Source organism: Pipistrellus kuhlii, unplaced genomic scaffold (assembly GCF_014108245.1).
Source record: "Pipistrellus kuhlii isolate mPipKuh1 unplaced genomic scaffold, mPipKuh1.p scaffold_m20_p_12, whole genome shotgun sequence".
Classification (NCBI taxonomy): domain Eukaryota; kingdom Metazoa; phylum Chordata; class Mammalia; order Chiroptera; family Vespertilionidae; genus Pipistrellus; species Pipistrellus kuhlii.
The window spans coordinates 106708-128358 of NW_023425427.1; the positions used below are offsets into that span (position 1 = coordinate 106708).

At 53.4% G+C, this 21651-nt stretch overlaps 1 protein-coding gene across 6 annotated transcripts in view; it reads right to left on the minus strand.

Moving 5' to 3' along the window:
* The window catches only part of WHRN (whirlin), a 60025-nt gene that overhangs the window by 32186 nt on the left and 6188 nt on the right, over positions 1–21651 (minus strand). For 5 of the 6 annotated variants that reach the window (XM_045579855.1, XM_045579854.1, XM_036432779.2 and 2 more), the window contains exons 2-3: positions 5291–5509; positions 992–1117 (exon numbers count right to left, since the gene is read on the minus strand). In XM_045579855.1, the coding sequence (XP_045435811.1) occupies positions 992–1117; positions 5291–5509 (345 nt within the window). The remainder of the gene's footprint in view (positions 1–991; positions 1118–5290; positions 5510–21651) is intronic. The other variant, XM_045579856.1, reaches the window with a different exon arrangement.

Below are 21651 nucleotides of genomic sequence, written 5' to 3' on the forward strand. Positions count from 1 at the left end.
CCCCTAGTGTAGAGGATCAGGTTCTCCACCACCCTCCCCGCCCCATTATGGGGCATTCAGGCCCTTTGTTATAGAGACACAGTCTCATCTCAGGCTGCACTCACATGGAATCAAGACTGCCTGGGCCCTATCTGCTGTGCGACCTGGGGTAAGCCTGCTTAACCTTTCCGTGCCTCAGTTTACCCAGCTGGAAAACATGGGTAAGAAGGACCTACCCCATAGGATAGCGTGAAGGTTCCAGCAGATGATACCTGTGAAGTCAATTACGAATGGTGGGCACACAGTGAGCCCTCTTTAAGACGTGAATTAATACTATTATTTCAACAACTGCTGGTTGCCCCGGATCAGTGGTCAGCAAACTCATTAGTCCCCAGAGCCAGGTATCAACAGTACAACGATTGACATTTCTTTTGAGAGCCAATTTTTTTAAACTTTAAACTTTTTCTAATGCCACTTCTTCAAAATAGACTCGCCCAGGCCATGGTATTTTGTGGAAGAGCCACACTCAAGGGGCCAAAGAGTCGCCTGTGGCTCACGAGCCTCAGTTTGCCGACCACGGCCTTGGATCAAAAGCCAGCCCCGAAGCTGCCCTAGTACAACCCCAGCCCAGCTCTCGGCTTTCTCTCCTCTTCCTGCCCCAAAATAAACGCTGAAGCCAGGGCCAACGCAGTCCGTCAGCAGTGTTTGCAAAACAGCAGCCACGAAGAGCCCGGCTGGCCGGGTGCCCAGCACCGTGTGGGAGGCACCCTGTGCCGAGGACATTGGAGGACTCGGGGTGTGGGAGGGGACAGAGCTCCTGCCGCTGGCTCTGCCTGGTGAATGAGAGACATGCAGCCAGGAGCCAGTCCCTAAGGTGGATGCCGACGGCGCTGCTGCAAGTCTGACCGCAATCAGCCTCCGAGAGTTCCCTGCATGACTCAGGTGGTCCCTCCCTCCCCCACACCTGCAGCCCAGCACCCCATCCCCTCCGGTGGGAGTCGGGGCCCCTCACCTTGAGCCCGCTGCTTTCGGCTTCAGAGCCCGGGTCCACGCCGGTGACGTAGATGCCGAGGCCGTACTCCGCTCCCCCGCGGATGGTGAGGCCCAGGGACCGGCCGTCCCCCAGCACCAGGTTCACCTGCAGGAGGGACAGGACACAGCGTTGAGGGCCATGAAGTTTGGGGGGCAGCAGGCTGCAGTCACTCCCAGTCCCTGGGGGGCACGTGGACTCAGGTCGGCAAGATCCCCGGGGACGTGGCAGTTTCTGCCCCAGCTCTGCCTCCGACTTGCTGAGGGACCTGGGGAAAGCCCCCTCCCCAGGGGAGGCTCTGAGGAAGATGACAGCTAGGGATGCCCTGATGCCGGTCCTAGAGTTCCTCAGCACTCCAGGTGCCACTCCTTCTTCCCACCGCCAGCCATGGACTCTCTCTGCCTCCACTGGCTGCACTTAACCGCATCCTTCCCTCAGGGAGGGCCTGCTCGTGGCCTGGGTCTCCCTCATCTCCCAGCTCCCTCCTCAGGATCAAGGCTGAGTCCAGGCTTGGGCACCACAACCCGCCGGTACCCCAGGGTCTCCTGCCTCCCCAGGGCCCTCCACCCCTGCCATCCATCTGACATAGCACAGGGTGCTGCTTCGGTAGCCCTTGATTCTACAAACACAGGGGGCGCCCAGAGCCAGTGTGGGCCAGGCGACCCACACGTGCCCCAGACAGTCCTGCTCGCAAGGGTCTCAGTCTAGAGGGGCACCGGGACCAGGAACCAGTGTGGCTGGAGTGCGGTGGGTGGTTTGCGGATCGTGTGGGTGCGGAGAAGGGACAGTGGCCCTGACTGGGGAGTGAGGTGGTCAGGGAGGTCTCCGATGAGATGAGAGGGGGAGCCTCCTGGAAATAGACCTTGGGACTCTGAAGGCTGAGGGGGCCTGGGCAAGGGGAGGGCAGAGACTCCGAAGCTGGAATCTGGATGGTGCACAGCCCCTGGGGCCACCGCAGGATTCTGTTGGTATGGAGCGCGGCCCGGGGGGAGAGGGAGGAACAAGACTAGCCTGTGTGTGGGGCGATGAATGAGGCCGTGCCCGGGCCTCACACAGCGGGGAGAGGCTCAGCCTGAGGTTTTAGAAAGACCACTGGGGAGGAAACAGGAGAGAGGGCCCTTTTCTGGAGGTCCCACAGGAGAGGGTGTGCAGGGGCAGGACTCAGACCAGCGAGGCGGGCTGAAGATGAACGGGTGGTCCCCACCTGGAACCTCCCCCTCACCCCCACTTTGCCAGGTAGAACAAACCCTGTCTTCCATACTGTGCCTTTAGGCCTGGAACCAGCCAAACTCAGCCCTGCTCGCTGGGTGACCTGGGGTCTGTTCTCCTGCCCCTCCCCCACACCCCAGTCCACCCTCCACCTGGTCCCTCCAGCTCCAGGGCTCACAGATTCTGGGGAGAGAGCCCAGGGAGCCCAGGAGCACACAGATGGCAGGAGTCCTCTGCGGCCGCCCTCTGAATACTAAGGATGAAAACAAACCTCCCGTCTCACAGCCACCTCCCCATAAATCCTTCGCAGGGAATAAAACGGAGTCTTTATTACAGAACTGTAATAATGGTCCCATCAACCACACAGCAATCGGCCTCAATCACTTGCGGGAAATTCAGCTGGCGTTTGGTAGGAAACAGGATTCACAGATGGGAAAGGACAGTCAGGGGAGGCAGCCTGGCTCCCCGAAAAGGCCGCCACGCCCCCCAATAATAGGAACGTGGTGGTAATAACTCACTAGACTAGCTGGTGACTAGATGTATTTCCCAAATCCCAGGCACTTCACATGCATTAGTTACCTCATTTCATCCCCTCTCCTCCTCTGCGGCTTTATTCTTACCATCTCCATTTTCCAGATGAGAAAACTGAGGCCGGGGGATGAAATGATGTGGCCACGGTCACAGCCAACAGCTCACAGAGGCCGGGCATTTGTGCGGAGCACCACACTGGCCCGAGTTCAAATCCTGCTTCTGCCCTTTATTTCTGTGCAAGGCCCCTCACTTCTCTGACCTTCAGTTTCCCCATCAGTGAAACCGCCACACAACCCACAAGGAGCAGGCACCGCCACCCCCCTTCCTGCCTGGCCTAGAACCCGGACTCTGCCCAGGAAGCAATAGGAGCAACCCCAGGAGATGATGTCAATAAGCATCTGGGGGCAAAAATATATGAAAGGTACCTAGCGCCGAGTGATGGTTGTCACTGGAATTAATGACTATATCCCAGACACTGTGCTCTGTGCTTACATACAGGACTAGTGATCCTTGAGACAGTCCCCCATGGCTGCCGTGACTGTCCCCAAACCCAGGAGCGGGAACCCTAAGTGGCTCAGCCAAGGTTAAGTGACTCTCTCAAGGCCACATGGTCTGGAAGTTCAAAAACCAGGTATGATATAGTTGGTCTTCAACCCCATTCCCAGCACTGAGCTCCTGAGACCCGTGTAATCCCTAAGTGCCAAGAGCAGTAGGAGCACCTTTTGTTCTAAAGAGGTGACTCTGGGTGGGTCCCTGGATGGCGCCTGCCTGGGGCCTGGTCACCAGAAAGACCAAACCGTGGTGAGGAGTTTGGAATTCTCACCTCCCACCCCATTCTCCAGAGAGGGAGAGGGGCTGAAGGGGAGCTAACGGAGCCTGCCTGTATGAGGAACCTCCACAGAGTCCCAATGGCGAGGGTGCAGGGAACTTCGGGCTGGTGAACATGTGAAGGAAAAGGGAGAGAGGTGCATCTGGAGGGAGAGGCGCATCTGGAGGGAAAGGCACATCTGGAGGGAGAGGCACATCTGGAGAGAGCACAGGAGCTCTGCGTCCCTCCCCACAGCTCTTCCACCTGGATGTTCATCTGCAGCCTTTATCCTGTCCTTTTACAACAAACTGATAAATGGTAAGCAAGCTGTTTTCCGGAGTTCTGAGTGTTGCTCTAGCAAATTCACGGCGCCCAAGGAGGGGGTCGGGAGAACCACCAAGTTATAGCCTCTGTTCACCATTTGTGCGCCATAAGCGTCTAGAGACGCAAGCGGTGGACCTTTCTAAATTAAATTCAAAATATTGTGGCTGTTAACTGGTTAACTCTGCAAAGAACAGTGTACACGTGGGTTTAATCAAACAGGACTTATAATTCAAACCCAGCAAATGTTTACTGAGCTTCTAGCATGCGCTGGCCAGTTGCCAAGGTGTTTTTGTCTTTTCATTCATTCATTCATTCATTCACTCGATACTTAGTGAGAGCCTGTGCTGTGCGAGGCACCACCAGGGCACAGAACCAAGGTCCTTATGGCCACAGAACTGACCCAGCAGTGGGGAGAGTAGGCCCTATTATTGAATCCATTTTACGGAGGAGAGATTGAAGCCAGAGAGGTTATATCACTTGTACTAGGTCAGCTAGCTGGTAAGTGGCGGAGGCAGGATTTGAACCCAGGCAGCCTGGCTCCAGAGTCTTATCCTTTCTGCCACGTGGACACGAGCCTGTTTAATCCCCACTGCTCTTCTGTCCTTGATTGTTGCAGCTGTAGAGGCTGAGGGTTAGCTCAGGATGGGACCCTGGAACAAGGAGCCCCTCTTCTCCTCTGGGGGCGTGACAGGGTCCTGAGAGCAGAGGTCTGATTTGCAGAGAGCTACACAAGTTCTTCCTCCCTCCTATGCCTCCCTGCTGCCTCACCACGGTGCTCACACTCCGGTGTGGATAACAGACCCAACTTCAGAGTGCCCTGAGCACTAGACGGTCAGTCCCCACTGGGGCTGTGTTGGGATTTCTGAAGTTTGGGTGGGAAGTCCACCCAGGAGTCTGGTCACGGCTATTTAGAATATTAGATGAGACCAGGCCACTGGACAGAAGGGTCAGGACCAGGGAGCCAGAGTGAGGGCTCCAGAGACACTTCTTCTGGCCCCTGCTCAACACGGCCGTGGGAGTTTCCATGTTGTAGCAGCGAGAGGAGAAAGGAGGGCAGGCAGAAGCTGCTGTCGGGAGTGCTGAGGTCTGTGCAGGCCTCCTTGGGGTGGCCTGGGGTCTCTGCTGCCTTCTGAAGCAGCGGGCCTCCGGGAGAATGATTCCCTCAGACTCTGTCTTCTGCATTCCTAAGTAGTCACCCCTAGACTCCCAGAGGTCACCTTCTCTCCTCCCTACCCTCCCATCCACTCAGTTCCAGGGGCAGGGTCCTCCTCGCTCAGCCCCGAGATGCCACGCTTGTTCCCACCCCAGGGCCTTTGCACGTGCTATCCTTGCTGCCTGGGGTTTCCAGCCCCCAGGTGGTGCACGGTGGCTTTCTCTTCCTCACCCAGTAAATGGGGCGGGCAGCTCACCTTCTTCTCATCCCCGCCTTGCAGCAGCTGCAGGGTGCTCTTCCGGTCGCCCTCTCTCGGCCTCAGGGCGCCACCGGGGGGCCCGGGCAGGCTGGAGGGCGGGGAGACGCTGCGGCCCTGCGGGTCCACCCAGGTGTAGATGTGGTTGGTGACGTAGCCCCCGGGGATGCGGCCCGCTGAGTACACGGACATCACCAGCTTCTTGGAGCCCTTGAGCACCTGGAGGGAGAGGGGTGCAGCATTAGCAGGAGGGGCACTGAGGGACACCCTCCCATTACCCAGCACTTGCTTCCTCCCGGGACCCATTCAAAAAGGAGGCGGCCGGTCCCCTAAATGCCTTTCCTTTCCTAGCCCTGGGTTCTGTCCTGGGGAAACCAGGGCCTCTGGTCCCGCCCTCATCTTGAAGGCGTCCAAACACAAGAGAGGTGGCCTCAGCATCACAGAGCAGGCCCGAGGCCGGCGCCTGGGAACGTGCATTTGGAGTATTCCCACGGTTCCCTACCCAACAAGGGCTCCCTGTGCCTGGCCTACCTGCGTAAACCATGTGGCTCGTGCCGACCACTTGCTTTCCTCCCGCCGATCTGGAATGCGGGTACAGGCAGAGGGCCCCCAATAAAAACCCATGGCACTGCCCCAGCCGGTCTGGCTCCTTGGATAGAGTGTCGGCCCGTGGACTGAAGGATCCCGGGTTCAATACCTCGGTTGCAGCTTGATCCTTGGCCCAGGTCTGGATGTGTGTGGAGGCAACCAATCAATGTATGTCTCTCTCTCACCAATGTTTCTCTCTCTGTGCCTCCTCCCCTCCCTTCCACTTTCTCCAGAAATCAATGGGAAAAAATATGCTGGGGTGAGGATTAAAAAACAAAACAAAACCCAAACCCTTGGCACTGAGTCTCCCTGGCAGACAGCACTTCTTCCCTGGAGCACAGTTCTGTGCTGGGGGCAGGAAGCTCGCCCTGTGGGAGGCCCAGGGGGAGGACTCGCAAGCTGGTGCTCAGTCTCCTGCAGCCTTGGCAGCAGCGCCCCAGCTCCCCGCACTCATGTCGCTGTGTGTCCTTGCTGGGAACAAATCTTCGCCCCGAGGACAGCTGTATGTTCCACCTGCGAGCCCTTCTAGTGTCACAGAACTCGGGGTGTTCTCAGCGACCCCGATAAAATACCAGGCAAGACAGGAAAGAGGTAAACATACTGACAATGACGACAAAGGGCCTGAGCGTGTCAGGCTTCTGTCACTCGTTAGCATAGAGTCCTGTGCCAGTCACTCCCTCTCTCAAAGCAGCACTGGTGAAAGGAGGACAACACCCACTTCTCGGGGCTGTGTGGATTAAACAAGACCGTGTCGGGGAGGTCCAGAGGCTGTGCACACAGTAGGTGCTCAGCAAGAGGCACAGCCCACCCCCCTCTCTTCCCTGGCCTGTCTGCATTGGGAGAGAAACCGGAGTTAAAAAAAAGAAGGTGGGTGAGACAGCGAAGCCAACGCGCAGAGCGTGATTTGTATTCTGGATCGCTGGCAATAGTGGAGTTCTCCTGGCCATTTTTATAAATAGGCAGGCCATGACCTTGAGAACGAGAGGAGGTTAATGCCTGTGATGAGAATGCCACCAGCAGCTGGCGCCGGAGAGGGCCTGGGAGTCACCGAGGCTCCCACAGGCGGCCCACCCCCGGCAGTTCACAGGAGGGGACCCTGGAAACCCGAAATGGGAAGGACAGAGAGGGCACGGAGGGGCACAGCCAAGGACACAGGAGCCCATCCCTGAGCCGGTCCCTTCCCCTCTGCACCCCGAGCCTCTGGGACCCGAATATCCGATGGTCACTCCAACTTGGACCATTCCGGAGCCTCTGCTCTTGGCTGTGGAAGGGTGAGGGTGGGTCTTGAAGAGCAAGAATATCAACATCCATCGCCACCTTCTTTATGTTTCTGGTGAAACTGGAGGAAATGAGGCTCCTGGGACAGGCCCAGAGAACCCTGCAGAAGGGGGCTCCGTTCCCTCTAAAACGTGGTGCCATGCGAGGAGCTGGGGATGGTCTAAGTCTTACTAAGAAGTGGGCTTATCCTTCCTATTCCCCTCTCATCTCCAGGTGCACAAACAACCGCTTGCTTATCTTAAAGGGTGGCACTAAATGAAGGAGCTAATTCCCCCAAAGAGCTGGCCGATGCATTCTCCCCAGATCACCCCCCTCCCCCGGCCTTCCCCACCCATCTTGGCCCCTGCGTCCCCGAGGCTCAGGCCACCTGGGGGTCGTGCAGTCCTCAGTCACCGCCAGGGGCACCACACCATCCGTGTCCCAGGAGGACCGGCGGCTTCCCTCACCAGGCGAGCCTGGGCAGCCAGTGGCCTCCGACAGCAGGGCCTCCAGAAAGAACTCTGGCTGAGACACAGCGACGTCACGCAGGCAGGCCCCCGTGGCACCACGGCCTTGCAGCGTGACCTACAGCCACAGCCTCCTCTCTTTGGGACTCGTTTTTGTCAACCGGCCCTGAGCAGGCTGGACTCACCGAAGGCTGAGGTGCTGCCCCAAGTTCAACTCCACTATCGTCTGGTCCGTGGCTGCACTTGGAGGAAAAGGCAGCACAGACGCGCGTGGTGGCCACGGGTCATGGAAGCCAAGAGATCGGGGGCACGTGCAGGGACAGACTCCAGGCCTGAGGGCTGCACCCGGGGGACGTCTGGGTTCCCCCTTTAGGGAGTGAGCCCCCAGACTGTGGCACCTGGGTGGCTACACGGTCTTTCAACCAGATCCTGAATCCAGGGGCTCTGAGACTCCGTTACCAGTTGGGAGGGGCCGAGAGGGTGGAAGAACACACCAGAAGGGCAGGTGTGGCAGGATGCACACCTGACGCAGCACCACATCAGTATGGAGGTCCCCGTAGGGACCTGAAGGCGGGGGAGACGTCCCCTGCAATGGGACTCTGCTGAGGGCCCTGCCTTCGTAAGCAGCTGCCTACGGCTGGTAAACCACCCACCTTGCGGCTCCGCCGGTGCAGGCTGGTGACTCTCGGTCACCCGTGCCCCCTCGCGCTGTGGCAACCTCCAGAACCAGCCAGGCCCCGGAACCCACGGCCCGTTAGCCGTGCCCCTCACGCAAGCTGCCCCACCTTTCAGTTTTTCCGCTGTAGGATGAAGGCCACAATCCCTCTCTCTCTCTCTTCAGTAGAGGCGCCCTACTAGCACGGTGCCTCTCACTTGAGAATTCAATGAGCTGTGGCTAAAGAGAGAAAACATAAGCTAGTCTGGAGGATCCACGGCAGGCGGAGGGTCAGCAGAGCGCGGTGCTCTCGTGCCTTTTATCATGTGTTTCATGGTGAAACTCGACCTAGGGGCTTGCGGGCGTCTCCCTAGGTCCGATCAAAGACATCTCCGTCTGACCCGGCAGATGGCACGGCTGAGACACTCCCCGTCACCAGAGGACGATTCAGGCAGCGTGTTACGATTGCAAAATGTAAATTATAGGCGAATGTCTTCAAACGTAACAACTTGCTACTTGGATTAGTGCTCTCAAAAGGCAAATCTGCCTCCCTCGGCTCTTCAGAGCTAACTCTGAAACCCCAACATCACAGACCAGCCTGACGTGACTCTGCTGAGCAGAGACCTGAGAAGTGGGCTGGAGAGGGCCATGGTGTAAGGGCACTAGAGGACGTGTGTTAACACACGGATGTGCATATGTCCAAAAAGCACGCACCCGGTGCGAGCACTCAGAGGAGCCCCAGGCTGTGAGATGGCCAGACTGTTATCCTGAGGGACGTGTACAGAGGACGTGTCCTGGAAAAGCCGCGAGCGAGGACACCCAGGGTGAGTCATCCGGCGTATGTCAGGGCGCAGACCCTGCTCGAGGAGCAAGCTCTTCTCTTCTTGGAAGCAGAGATGCTCCCCCTCAGGATGGGGAGCGGGGCTGAGATCCAGGTTAGTGATCGGGAAGAGAGGCAAGAACGGCACGCGCCCCCTCTCGCTGATCCCACCTGGCCTCGCTGGGGCTTGGGGTCCTGACACCCGGGGCCTCAGCCCTGGCTCTGCTGTTCGCTGGCCGTGTGACGCAGAACAAATTGCCCAGCCTCTCCATGCCTGTCTCTGCAAATAAAATGAAAAAGCCAAGAAGAAGATGGCAATCTAGGTGTCACACCATCAATAGGTGAATCACCTTTTCTGGTTTTCCCAGCTTAAAAAAAAAAAAAAATGCATTTTGAGGCTCTTTCCTCACCAATTCAATGACATTAAGAGCATTTCTTTCTGCATTACCTCGCAACCCCTGGCAAACATGAACCACCACTGAATTCTCACTCTCCAGTTGCTGGACACCATTTAGGTTGTTTTTCGTTGTTGCTGTTGTTGTTGTTTGGTGGTGTTTTGCCAGCACAAACAATGCTATGGTAATATATTATTACCTGCATCTTGGATCACATGTGCCTCTAATTCTCTGTATCAGCAACTTTCAACCTTTATCATCTCATGGCATACATAAACCAATTACTAAAATTGTGTGGCACACAAAAAAATATATACATACTTTTGCCAATCTGACAAAAAAAAAATAGGTATGATTCTGATTCATCCACACTGGACAGCTATTGTGTTTGGCTGTTGTCATATTTTTAATTGACTATCCAGGGAAAAAGAGGTCAGTGCTCCTGACTAGACAGTCAGGTATTGCATGTTTTAAAAATCGCTGCTCCAGATTAGAGAAAGGTGGAATTCCTGAGGCAGTGAGCAGTGTGTGTTCATATGCAACCGGGCCTCTCCCTGTTGTTCCTACAATCACCTGCAGGGGGCAGCACTGTGCCTCCTGGGACTATAGAAGGCGGTAATTCCCCTATCTGATAGGACTGAATGGGGGCTTTTCCAATAATCTTTTCGCAGAGCAGAGTCACTCTGGTACAGGTATCCACCCTCCCTCGGGCCTCCTTCCACAGGCTCCAGAAATATCCCAGTTTAGGCAAATCTTGGCTCTATCTTCTGACTTCATCTGGGGACTCAAGTACTGCAAAGCACCAAAATACAAAGGTGTCTTAGGGTGAGGACCCCCTTAGTGCTTTTCAGTGGGAAATATATTCACTAGAAAGCCGTTCAAACGAAGTTCCATCTCTTCCCGGCTATGAGACTTTAGATACAGTACTAAGTCACCTGAGCCTCAGCTTCCTCACCTGTAAAATGGTGCTACTAATGCCTATCCTTATGGAGTTGCATGCAGACATTATGGAGTTGCATGCAGACAAAAAAAAAAGGAGGCCTGATGCAGTGATATACATAAAGCATCTTACACTGGGCTTAGCACATAGTAGCTGCCCAGTAAGTGACGGTTAATGTTACTGGTAATAACAACATAGCAGTGACAGGCACATAGTTTATTCTTTTCATCACAGGGGAACGGATGGAGATTGTAGGTCACAGAGAGGATGGTCAGAGGCAGGGCTTGGATTTGAATCTCGGACTCTCACAAATGGGTGCCTTTCTCACCACACTATTGTCCATATCTATGGGATATCTATAATAATAAAAGCGTAATATGCTAATTAGACCAGACGTCCTTCCAGACGAAGCCGGTGCTGGCAGTCGGGATGGGGGTGGAGGGAAAGAAGGCCTACTCTTGCACGAATTTCGTGCACCGGGACTCTAGTGCGTATATGTTCTTTAGCTAATCAACTTCATCACCATGAGGGAGGACAGAAATTGGTGATGTGGACTCTGCCTCGGCGGCAGCATATTTTAATGTCATGAGACAGTAAAGCCCTAATTAGCCCTCTGCCTTCAGAGCTCCTTCCCTCTGCACAGATAACACATTTTTATGTGTTAATAACCTTTTTAGAGGGACCACGAACTGCAACAGCTTCCCCGCCTCCAAAATCAGTCTCTTCAGGGCAGCCAGGGAGTCCTTCTAAGATGCAAGTGTCCCTTCCCTGCCCCCAAAGTTTCCCACTGCTTCTGATGTAAAACGCAAACTCCTTGCAGTGCATCTCAAGCCCACACAGCTCACCCTGCTGCCTGGCCAGCCTCGCCTCCTGCCCCTGTCCCCGGCTTCCGTACAGTATCAAGTGCTCTAAGCTGTTTGCACGTGCTGCTCCCTGACCCTGAAAGAACACATCTCAACATCCTTACACAAGTGATTATTTTTATTTACATCTTCCCCAATGGACAGAGAAGGCAGGGCATTTTTCTGATTTGGCTACAGGGGTAGCGATAAATATGAAAGATGGGAGGTCATGCATGATTCCACACAGAAGGAGAGACAATGAAGAAATGCAATTGAAATAAGACTTGCTCCTGAAATTCACGGCCTTCCACTGAATGCCAATGAGGAATTTTACCTCTCCTGAAGTACCAACGGGTTCTCTAGTAGAACCTAATCATGTACTGATTTCCCTTTTTTGCCTTGGTTGCTAGGACGCTCACAGTTCCATTTAAACATAAGTTAGTTGTACATATATTAACAATAGGTCAGTAGAACCTATGGAGTTTAAAGTGGGTGTTAGGTCACACCAATCACAAGGGAGATGCTCAATAAGACAATTACCAAGCAGGTGAATGAATGCCAACGTGCATCTCACGGATTAGACCACATGTGTCAAACACAAGGCCCGCGGGCCAAATCCGTCCCGCCAGGCCTTGCAATGTGGCCCGCACCGCGCTGTCATCACTGCACTCCGCTGCGTTTCCATCACAATGACAGTTTATGACTGTTCAGTAAACCATTCGGCCCGCGATTTAGGCTGGATTTTAGATTTTGGCCCCTTCTCTGATTGAGTTCGACACCCCTAGATTAGACACCTTGCACGAGGAGCTGGAGGCAGAGATCCTTTTCACAGACGCTCGGGCAACAACTCTGCGTCCTCCTTCTACCTCTCACCCTCCACTCCCCAGAAATCCTTTCCTGCTGCTAACGTGGGTCTAAGAACACACGTCATTTATAAAAATTCCCTTAAGCAAAAGTCCACAACTTGCTGGTCTCCATTCTTCTGGAATGCGGGCCCAAGCAGGTAGTGGTGTGGGAAGAACTCGCTGTATATACCAAAGGACGGCTCTCTGTGGCCACCTAGCCTCCGTGGGCTGCTACCCCCCGGGGAATATCAACTAGGCTGCAGAGCGGCCGTGTGAGCCCATCCGAGGCCCCATGCAATCCCGCAGAGGATCATGAGCCAACACAACACCCTATGTATGAAGCAGAGAGGAACGGAAGCAGGCGATGGAACCCCTGAGGAGGTGCGAATGCACAGGGATGAGGCCAGAGGAGATGGCAGGAAAATGACCTGTTAGGGAGGCGGGAGTAGCCGTATCTCCTTTCCCCCTTTTCAGTTTTCGTTAATGCTGCTTAAGTTTGCTGTTTAATTTGGGCCTCACAAAGTAGATTATTTTCTTAAGAAATCAACTGTTCATTCCCTCCACCCTCTTTCCTCTATGAGTTTGACCTTCTCCAGAGGCTCCGCGTGAAGATGCAGGAGGAAACGTCTGCTCACGCTGGCAGCGCCAGGATCCCCGAGGCGGGAACAGGGACCTGACATTTCAAATCTCTGCTCTCCAGCATCTTTGCTCCTAAATGTCTTCCGGAGTCAAGGCTGTGCTAAAAGGAAAAACACGGAGGATCGAAGAGAGGAAAATTGTTGTCCTTGGGGATGATGCCAAGAGAAATTTGCAAGATCGTGACAGAGCGACCATCCTTTGGCAAAGCTACTCACGAAATGAGGACAAAGCAAATTCCAGAAAGATATTGATTCCTTTTTAATGCAATTCTTCAATTACCCACTAGGCTTGGCTTTCAGTCTCTTATAATTTAAGTAAGTCCTTTTACAAATGTTCTTCTAAATTTCGTCTCTTTACCCTTTTCTTTCTTTCTCTGGGGAAAAACTAACAGGATCCGAGGAGTCATAAATATGATGGTTCAAGGTGAGCCTCGCTGGGTTTGCGAGGGAGTGTTTTGTTGCTAGAATCAATGTCTACAGCGCAACCATCCATCAGGAAAATCCGTTCACATCAATATCACTTTCTCAGCCCACGAGTGGATACACGGATGGGCTGTCTCTCCTCACTGACTACATTCCCGTCCCTCATCAATTCCTGTACATTCTCAGTTCACAAGAGGATAGACTTCCAATTTAACTCACCCTCAGACTGAAGAATCCAAATTCAAGGTAGATGAATCAGCCATCTTTTTTTTTCTTTTTTTTTAATCTTCACCTGAGGATATTTTTCCCATTGATTTTTTTAGAGATAGTAGGGAGGAGGGAAGAGAGAGAGTGAGAAGGAAACATTGCCATGAGAGAAAGACATGTCCACATGAGAGAGACACATAGATTGGTTGCCTCCCGATTTTGCCCAACCAGGGCTGGGGAACCTGCAACCAAGGTATGTGCCCTGGACTGGGAATAGAATCTGTGACCCTTTGGTCTGTGGGCCGATGCTCTAACCACTGAGCAAACTGGCCAGGACAAATCAACCATCTCTAAAAAGACTGATAGACTTGATGACATGGAAATGAAAAACATGATTAAATGGGTGTAGGACATCAATAACTTATATACCTGCCCAGCCAGCGTGGCTCAGTGGATTGAGCATTGTCCCATGTACCAAGGGGTTGCTGGTTCTATTCCCAGTCAGGGCATAAGCCTGGGTTGCAGGATCGATCCCCGACGTTTCTATCTTCTCTCCCTCTCCTTTCCTCTCTCTCTAAAAAATAAAGACATATTTTTTAAATGTTATATGCCAAAAATAAATGGATATGTTATAGATATTATGTACATTATTGCACGTGTTATAATGGTGTATTCAATATATAATATGATATATGCTATAGATTTTTCTACATTGCATGCACGTATATACAGCTATACAAACAAACATGCTCAGGAGTCCTACTTTCCTATTTAAATTATGCAAATTCAAATAGGATACTTTTTTGTCTATCAGATTGGCAAAAAATGGAAAAGAAATATAATATCTAGAGTTGCCAAGGCTGGGAAAAATGAGGCACCTCATCCTCCGCTGACGCTGGTAGGAGGGACTGTAAAAACAACAACTCTTCCCCAAGAGCCATTTGGCACAGCTACCAGAGCCGTAAAAACCCGTCTACCCCCCGAGCCAGCGCCACTGTAGAAAGACAGCCCAAGGAATGATTAGAGATGGGCTTAAAGATTCATGTGCAAGGATGTGTAAAGCAGCAATAAGGATAACGCCAAAAACAACAAACAGCTCAGGAAGACGAAATTAGTTAAAGGAACAGTGTACCTCTTTGCAATGACATACTGTGCAATCACTGAAAGTCATGGTCTAGAAGCATTTATGAAGGTGGGAAAACAGCCATGATGTGCTGTTTGGTGAGAGAAGCAAGCTCCATATCTAAGTTCAGAATGGCCGAGAATATTCCCAATGCCCATTTACACGCACAGGGACACAGGGGACTCACTAGTAAAAGGCAAGAGTCAAATTGTCCAACCGTGATTATTTCTGGGTGGAGACGATCGATGATTTTGGTTTTTCTTCCTTTGCTTTTTTTTTTTTTCCCTGGGGTTTCTAAATTTTCTAAATTGAACTCATATATCGAGGTCATTAAAACACACACACACTTTATCTTAAAAGTCCAGGCTGACTCCTCTACTCCTCATGGTTCCTATGAACTATAAAAAATTGGCCCTTTATTTGTCCAGTCTGTGATGGGTTGACAACCACCCGCCTTTTACACGAGGCCCGGGAGACCCTGTTCTCATCCTGTCGCCCCGGCAGACAGCGCGGACAGATTTAGAGACTCCACCAGTCAACGGCGTGACTGCCTAAGTGCAGGTCTCCCCTGATAGGGGTGGAGTGGAGGTCACGGTTCTCCATTTAGCGACTTTCCACTGACGACATATGAAATAAACTCCTGACAAAGGTCAGGGCACGGTGACAGAGAGAAGAGAGGAAAAAGGAAAAAAGGCAAAGCGTGCCCAGGGCCGCCACTGCATCCAAAGTCTAGTCAATAAAATGCATAAGGGGAGGGGGTGGGCTGTGGTCCAGGCTGACTGGGTTCCTAGTGGCTCTTCTCATCAAAAGGCTGCAAAACCATTTCCATAAGAAAAAAAAATCAAGGAAGACATGTGCATCCACTGAACCCTGGCTCTGGCCAGCACGGTGCAGGCTGCACACCCAGCTCCTCGGGGAGAGGCAGCTGAGAGCTGGGGCCAGGAGCGCACGCTGCGGAGGCAGAAAGGCCTGGGTTCCAATCCGATCCTGCCACCTCCCGCCTGTGTGCTGGGGGCTGTCACCGCCCATTCCCCGTGCCCAGTTTCCTCTGCCTCTCCCGGGGCTGTGGTGAAGACTCGGTGGGCAGAGCTTCCGGTGGCCCATGATGACCCTCCCGGGTGGCACCCCAATTTCTTAGTGTGCTTTGCATCATAGTGAGGAAGCACGTGCAAGGGGCCGCAGGTGCAAAGTGGCAGAGCAAAGCTTTGAACCCAGAGGGTCTGGTTGCGGGGCCCAGGCTCTAGCATCGTGGGGTGTCACCTCTCTCTTGGTGTTGGGGTAATGGGCACATTCCCTCGAGTCAACGAAACTTTCCATTTTTGTGACAAGAGGCAAGTGACAAGCTCTTTGCAATTTTGCAAAACGAAGCGGTGAAAGCGGTGCCTACCTCAGACCTGGTCCGGCTGTGGTGAAGTTTAAATGCGCTTATACACAGAGAATACCGAAAACAGTGTCTGCCTCACTGTAAGCCAATAGCAAGGTTATAATCATCCAAGGAGCAACCCAAGAAAATACAAAGACGTACATTATTCGTGTCATGACAGGGGTGAGGCCGGCTGAGGGGGTGCAGAGAAGGCTCCCGGCTGCCCCATCAATGGGTTAGAGGGAAGGTCTGCTGGGAGGATGCACAGGTGGGGAGAAATGAAGCCTTGTCTCCGGGGAGGGTGCCCTGCTTGCCTGGCCAAGTGTGGTTAAGGGTGAGGCTCAGCCCCTGCGCCTCAGGCCCCCAGTTCACAGTGGCGATGGTGGAGAACAGGGAAGTGTGGTCTGAGATGTGCTGGGGAGGTCAAGCCTGGAGGGTCTAATCTGGCCACATCCCCAGCAGGGGGCCGTGGAGAAGAGCAGGTCAAGGTTACTAACTTGGGAGATGTCATGGTTGGAGGCTGAGAGGAGAGGTGCCACCGGGGGATCAGCCATGTGCCAGGACTTCCAGGGCAAATAAGGTTTCTAATACTGGGCAGAGTTGAAAATAGGAATGAAAAAATAAACAAATAAAAACACTAAACGGAGGCCCAGATCCTGTTCAGAGACCATACGGCTAGGAGATGGGCGAAGATACAGACACTTGGTGTGAGAAGGAATTTGAGGGCCATCTGAGCATCCTGGCCTTCCCCAGCAGAGGACTGGGGGACCCTTGGAAGTGGGAGAGGGTTCAGGAGAGTTGGGAGAAATCTGGGAACGGTCTGGGAACCCCTGAGAAGAAAGAGGAGGGACTTGCAAAAGAAGGGAGATGGAGAAAAGGGCAAAAGTCACATTGGGTCCAGACACAACAGAGGACACCTCCCCCTCTCTCGGGGCCAGGAGGACAGAAATGCAGAGGACAAAGCTTCTCCCCAGGGACTCAGGAGAGAAGCTTCCCTCCCTCTACAGGAGGGTAATGTCTGAAAGCTGGACCGCTTTTCTCCTCTTTACCAGAAACCTCTTATTGAATCCTCACACACCATTTCAGATTCGGTCCAAACAAGTGACTGGGCTTTTTAAAGTGCCATTGCCCATGTTGTCAAATCACCACCTCCACCTGCATTAATTGCTTTGATGGATTCTGGAAACAGCCTCCTCCTTGCCCTCCTCGCCTTCCTCGGCAGGGCCCCCCGGGAAGCCAGCCCATCAGGGAAGAATGCTGGAAACAAGGCTGGGAATGCAGCGGGTCCAGGACAGCGCTGCCACACGCTGACCTCTGGGCCTCGCGTCTGTCTTGCCTCCCACATTTTTAAGGGCAGTCGGGACACACACAACTCCATCCCGCCACTGGGCTGGATTTCTGTTGTGAAATGAAAATGCAGAGACTAAAATGCAGATAGGAGACATTTTTAAAGAAACTCTGTCTATACGGAAATATTAACTACCTTTTAGTAAATGACTGCAATGCAAACCGCTCTCAGTCCCAGTATCCCGCCCCCCGCCCCCTCCTGAATAGCACAATTTCTTTTTCCAGCTAAGCAGACACAACAGAAGAGTTTCAAAGCCGAGCGAACGCAGTCGATAACGTTTTTCATTACAAATGCCTGCAGCGGGACCTCCGCGGCCAGGGTTTTTCAGCGCTGGATGTGCAACGGTGACAAGGACCGTTTGTGAGGATGGCAAGGTGGGTTCAGGGATGGAGAGTCTGAGTCACAGAGAGGCAACGGGAGCTGCCCAAGGTCACAGCCAAGCACACTCTCAGACGAACCCAGATCCATCTCTAACCTCTTGGGTGCTGACCTCCCTTCCCTTGGTTTTCCAATGTATCAGCTGACCATGCACCTCTGGACGCATGCTCCAGAAGCAGCTGAGGGTGAGGGCAGGCTGGGTCTGCGTCTCTGGCCAAGGCTAAGCGGATGCACGGGGAAGGGGGAGCGAGCGACGTAAAGGGAAGGCAGTGCCTCCCAGCCCTCAGTGTGAGGCTTGCCTGGGGTCTTGTTACCTTCCAGTGAAGCTGCCGTGGTGAATCACTCCTTCTAAGGCCCCGAGACCCAGGCCTCTGATGTCACGGCACTGTGTTCCTCCCCTCTAGCCCTCAGCTTCACACCTAGAGGCTTGTCTATGGAAGCCAGAAGCCGAAACATTTGCTCCGCATTCAGAGTTGGGAGGATGCTGATATTAGGAAAACTCAGGTGGGGAGGCAGCACAGCTACAAAGCTGGCTGCCAGCCGAAGCAAAGCCAGAGCCAATTCGGCAGACGGAGCACACATTCTCAAAGGGGGGAGGAAGCTAGGGGGCTGGGGCTGGAAAAGAAGTGGGGGAGAAGCCCATTTATGCATTCTCGGTGGAGACTAAAGCAGTTTTTAAGTGCTTAAGGGCCTTGGCCTTCGCCTGAAATGCTGCTGTTTCTTGAAACCTCAGCAGTGTTGTTGTGGTGGTGGTTGCATTTAAAATCAAAAAGCCAGAAGGTACACCTCACCCCAAATGGGCTCATTGATTGCTTCAGAATGCATAAATGATTCTATTTCGGAATCACAGGCACCGGCAGGCTGGTAAACAACCCACTTCTGGAAATGCGGTTTTGATATTAAGAGCAAAGTGACACATGAACCGCAGAGGGTGAAAAACCAGGACACAGATCACATTTTTTTTTTTTAAGGCCTTTCGCTAAACCACAGCTGATCCCCGAACATCCCGGGGGTTAGGGACAGGGATGCCCGTGCAGTAACGTAGATAGGCCTTCTGCATACTCGGATTCCCAGCCACCGGCTGATCCTAGAACAATGCGAGTGTGAACTGTGTGGGCCAATTGAAAAAAGAAGAAGGAAAAAAAAAATCCATGTATAAGTGGACCTGCTCTGTTCAAAACATGCTGTTCAAGGGCCAACTGTAGGAGCAGAGGGCTTCCTATTTACCAAAGTTTTCACACCTGTCATGTCATTTGATCACAGCCATCCCGGGAAGGAGGCAGCTGGGCGGCAGCTACGCCCATTTCACAGCTCCAGAGACTTAAGTTCAGAGATTCGTGTCACACATACACACACACACACACAGAGCCAGCTTCATGGCGAAGCATATACTGGATCCCATGTCTTTCTCCATTTCCCTACCCAGCACCTGCTCTGCTGCAGCACACGGACTTCCCTCGGACGGCACACTCAGGAGCTACGGCACCCTGAGCTCACAGGCCCTGCCCCGGAGAGCGAGGTCATGCCATTCATTCGGCCAGTTTTTATCTCGTTGTCAGAGCACTGACTATGTGCCAGGCGCTGCGGGGGCACTGGGTGTGTCGCCGAGCAACGCAGACCAGATTCTGTTCTTGGAGCTTCCTCGTAGCGGGGAAGGCAGGTGATAAACATAGCGAACGGAAGCGTCCTAGACAAGGGCACTGAAGGAAACTGAAGCAGGTTAGGGGGTGGGGGGTGGGAGGGTAGCGAGGGGTGCTGCTTTGAAGAGGGAGGCAGGGCTGTGGAGATTTGCAGATAGCATAACACTTAAACCACTAATGACCTGTGGCCATAGGTAGATCCATGACCTCCCCCTACACCTCACCTCACTCCCCTCATCCCCCCCCACATGGTTTCTTGAGGACAGAGGCCTGTACCGTCCATCTCTGACTTCCAGCCTCAGGCCTGGCTGTGCTAAGTGCTGCCCAGAGCTGAATGGACAAAGGGTTAACACATGCCGCGTTCCCTTGACATGAGGGCATCAGACTCCCCACTTGGTAAAAATGAAGGCTTTGGGTGGTTCTTAAAAGGCCTCGATACGCCAGGCACTAGCAGTGATGCCAGCCTGCTTCCTGCAGGGGGTGTCATTGTCTCCAGGAGGCTGGCTACGGAGCTTGGGGCTGGTTCCCTCAGGAGGTAGGTGAGGCCACCTACTTCCTAACCCCAACGGGGGACCTGGGCTAGTCCATTTTTCCTCCGTGAGCACGACCTCCTCGCCTCCCTGCCTCTGCTGGGAGGGAGAAAGCAGCTGGCACGTGGTAGGCACGCACTCACGTCAGCCTCCCCGCTTCCCGGAGGAGTTGCAGTAAAGCCAAGTTTGAAAATGACTGCACTGGCCTCAAGGTGCCACGTCCTGCAGCTGGCCCCAGGGGGGCAGGGGAAACAAATGGAGAGTCTGGCTCCTGCTCCATGGTGCACCCTTTCCACCTGCTGTGCTATAAGCATAAAAAGGGACTGTCCCTGGTACCTGCAGAATCAAGGCCACAGGGATCTAAAATGCAGCCCCAACCCTGCAGGGCACTTAGAAGTCTGTGAGGGCTCCGGGTTAATATCAGCCTCTTGCTTGGGTGGGGGTAGAGAGAAAGAGAATAAAAAAAGGATCCGTTTGAAATATATGCATTTCAGTCTCCAGCTACCTCCAGCCATTAAGTGCTATTGCTCCTCATCAGAGCGTCTGGTCCTTGCCGGGCACCAGCCTGGGAGTCCCTGGGCAGTGGCCTCCTGGGTCATCAAGAGCCTTGTAGGAAAGCCAGCTGGAGAGTCCACCCCTGCGGACGCCTGCTTCCGTGCAAAGCCCCCTGCGTGTCAGAGGGGGGACTGTGACTCGGAGGAGACGCGCATGTGCCGTGAGCATGAACAAACAGGCGTGCGAAGGGATGCATGCACTTGACGGGTGCTTGCAGGCTGTGTGCTGTGTGGCTGCAGGCAGGCGGAGGTGGGAAGCAGCGATACACAGAATCCAATTGGCCGGGGGTTAAAGGATCACGCTTATCCTCGCAGCTCCATCCACATGACGACGCCACGGCAGGTAATAAACAAAAAAAACGCCAGGTTTGCTGGAAGAAGGGGTGGGGGTGGTGACGAAAAAGGATTATCTCTTTCATGACCGTCTTAAAGTCAGGAGGCGGGGATCTTCTGCTACAAAAATAGCATTCCTTAATAAATAAAGGCATTCTCTCCCACCCTGCAAAAAAATGCTTCTTTGACTTGAACGGTAAATAAGCAATCAAAAGGATTTTTGTACGACACGGGCACCGGCGTTTTCCAAAACCCTAAGGATCAGAGCTAGGGCCAAACAGACAAGACGAAATGAATGGTCTTGTCTCGATGGACTGTGTCACCCTCTGGATGCAGCACCCAGCATCTACTCAAGAAAGGGCTTATTAATAATGAGCTTTCAGCCTGTCACTGCTGGCAGCACCCGCGGGACCCCAGACAGAGTGAGGAGAGTCCTCGCATACCCATGAGCCTATTAGCCCGGCTGCGGGATCGGAATGCGGGAACGACCCGGGGGGGGGGGGGGGGGGGGTGCGTCTCAGACCCAGCGTTGCAAGTGGCTAATAACGTCTAATAGCTTCAGCTAACCGTGTGCAATGGGAAGATGACTAATGTGTCATTTAGAACATGCTGGGCCACACACACACAATGACATATTAATACAGACAGATTCTTCCCGGGTTACTATGCCAAAGAAGGGAGGGTGTGATGATAACTCTAATTAAGCAAAAGGGCCGGCCGCTGTTTTGAACTTCTGGGAACGTTTCAAATTCTAATATGCTCCTTGGATGCTCCCAGGGAGGGGAGGGGGAATGCAGAGACTGTAAGGAAGCCATTTAATTTTTATCCAGAGGAGACACACCCCGACCCTCCCCCCTTTCTGCTCCCTGCTACCTGCAGAATCAAGGCCTCAGAGAGCAAGGGGGTAAGTGAATTTGATTTTTTGAGTGCTTCCTGGGCAGAGCACTAATCCTGCTGCACGCATAATCCTGTTATCATCTCCCCCTTTAATCTGGAATGGCATCGGGGTTGGTGT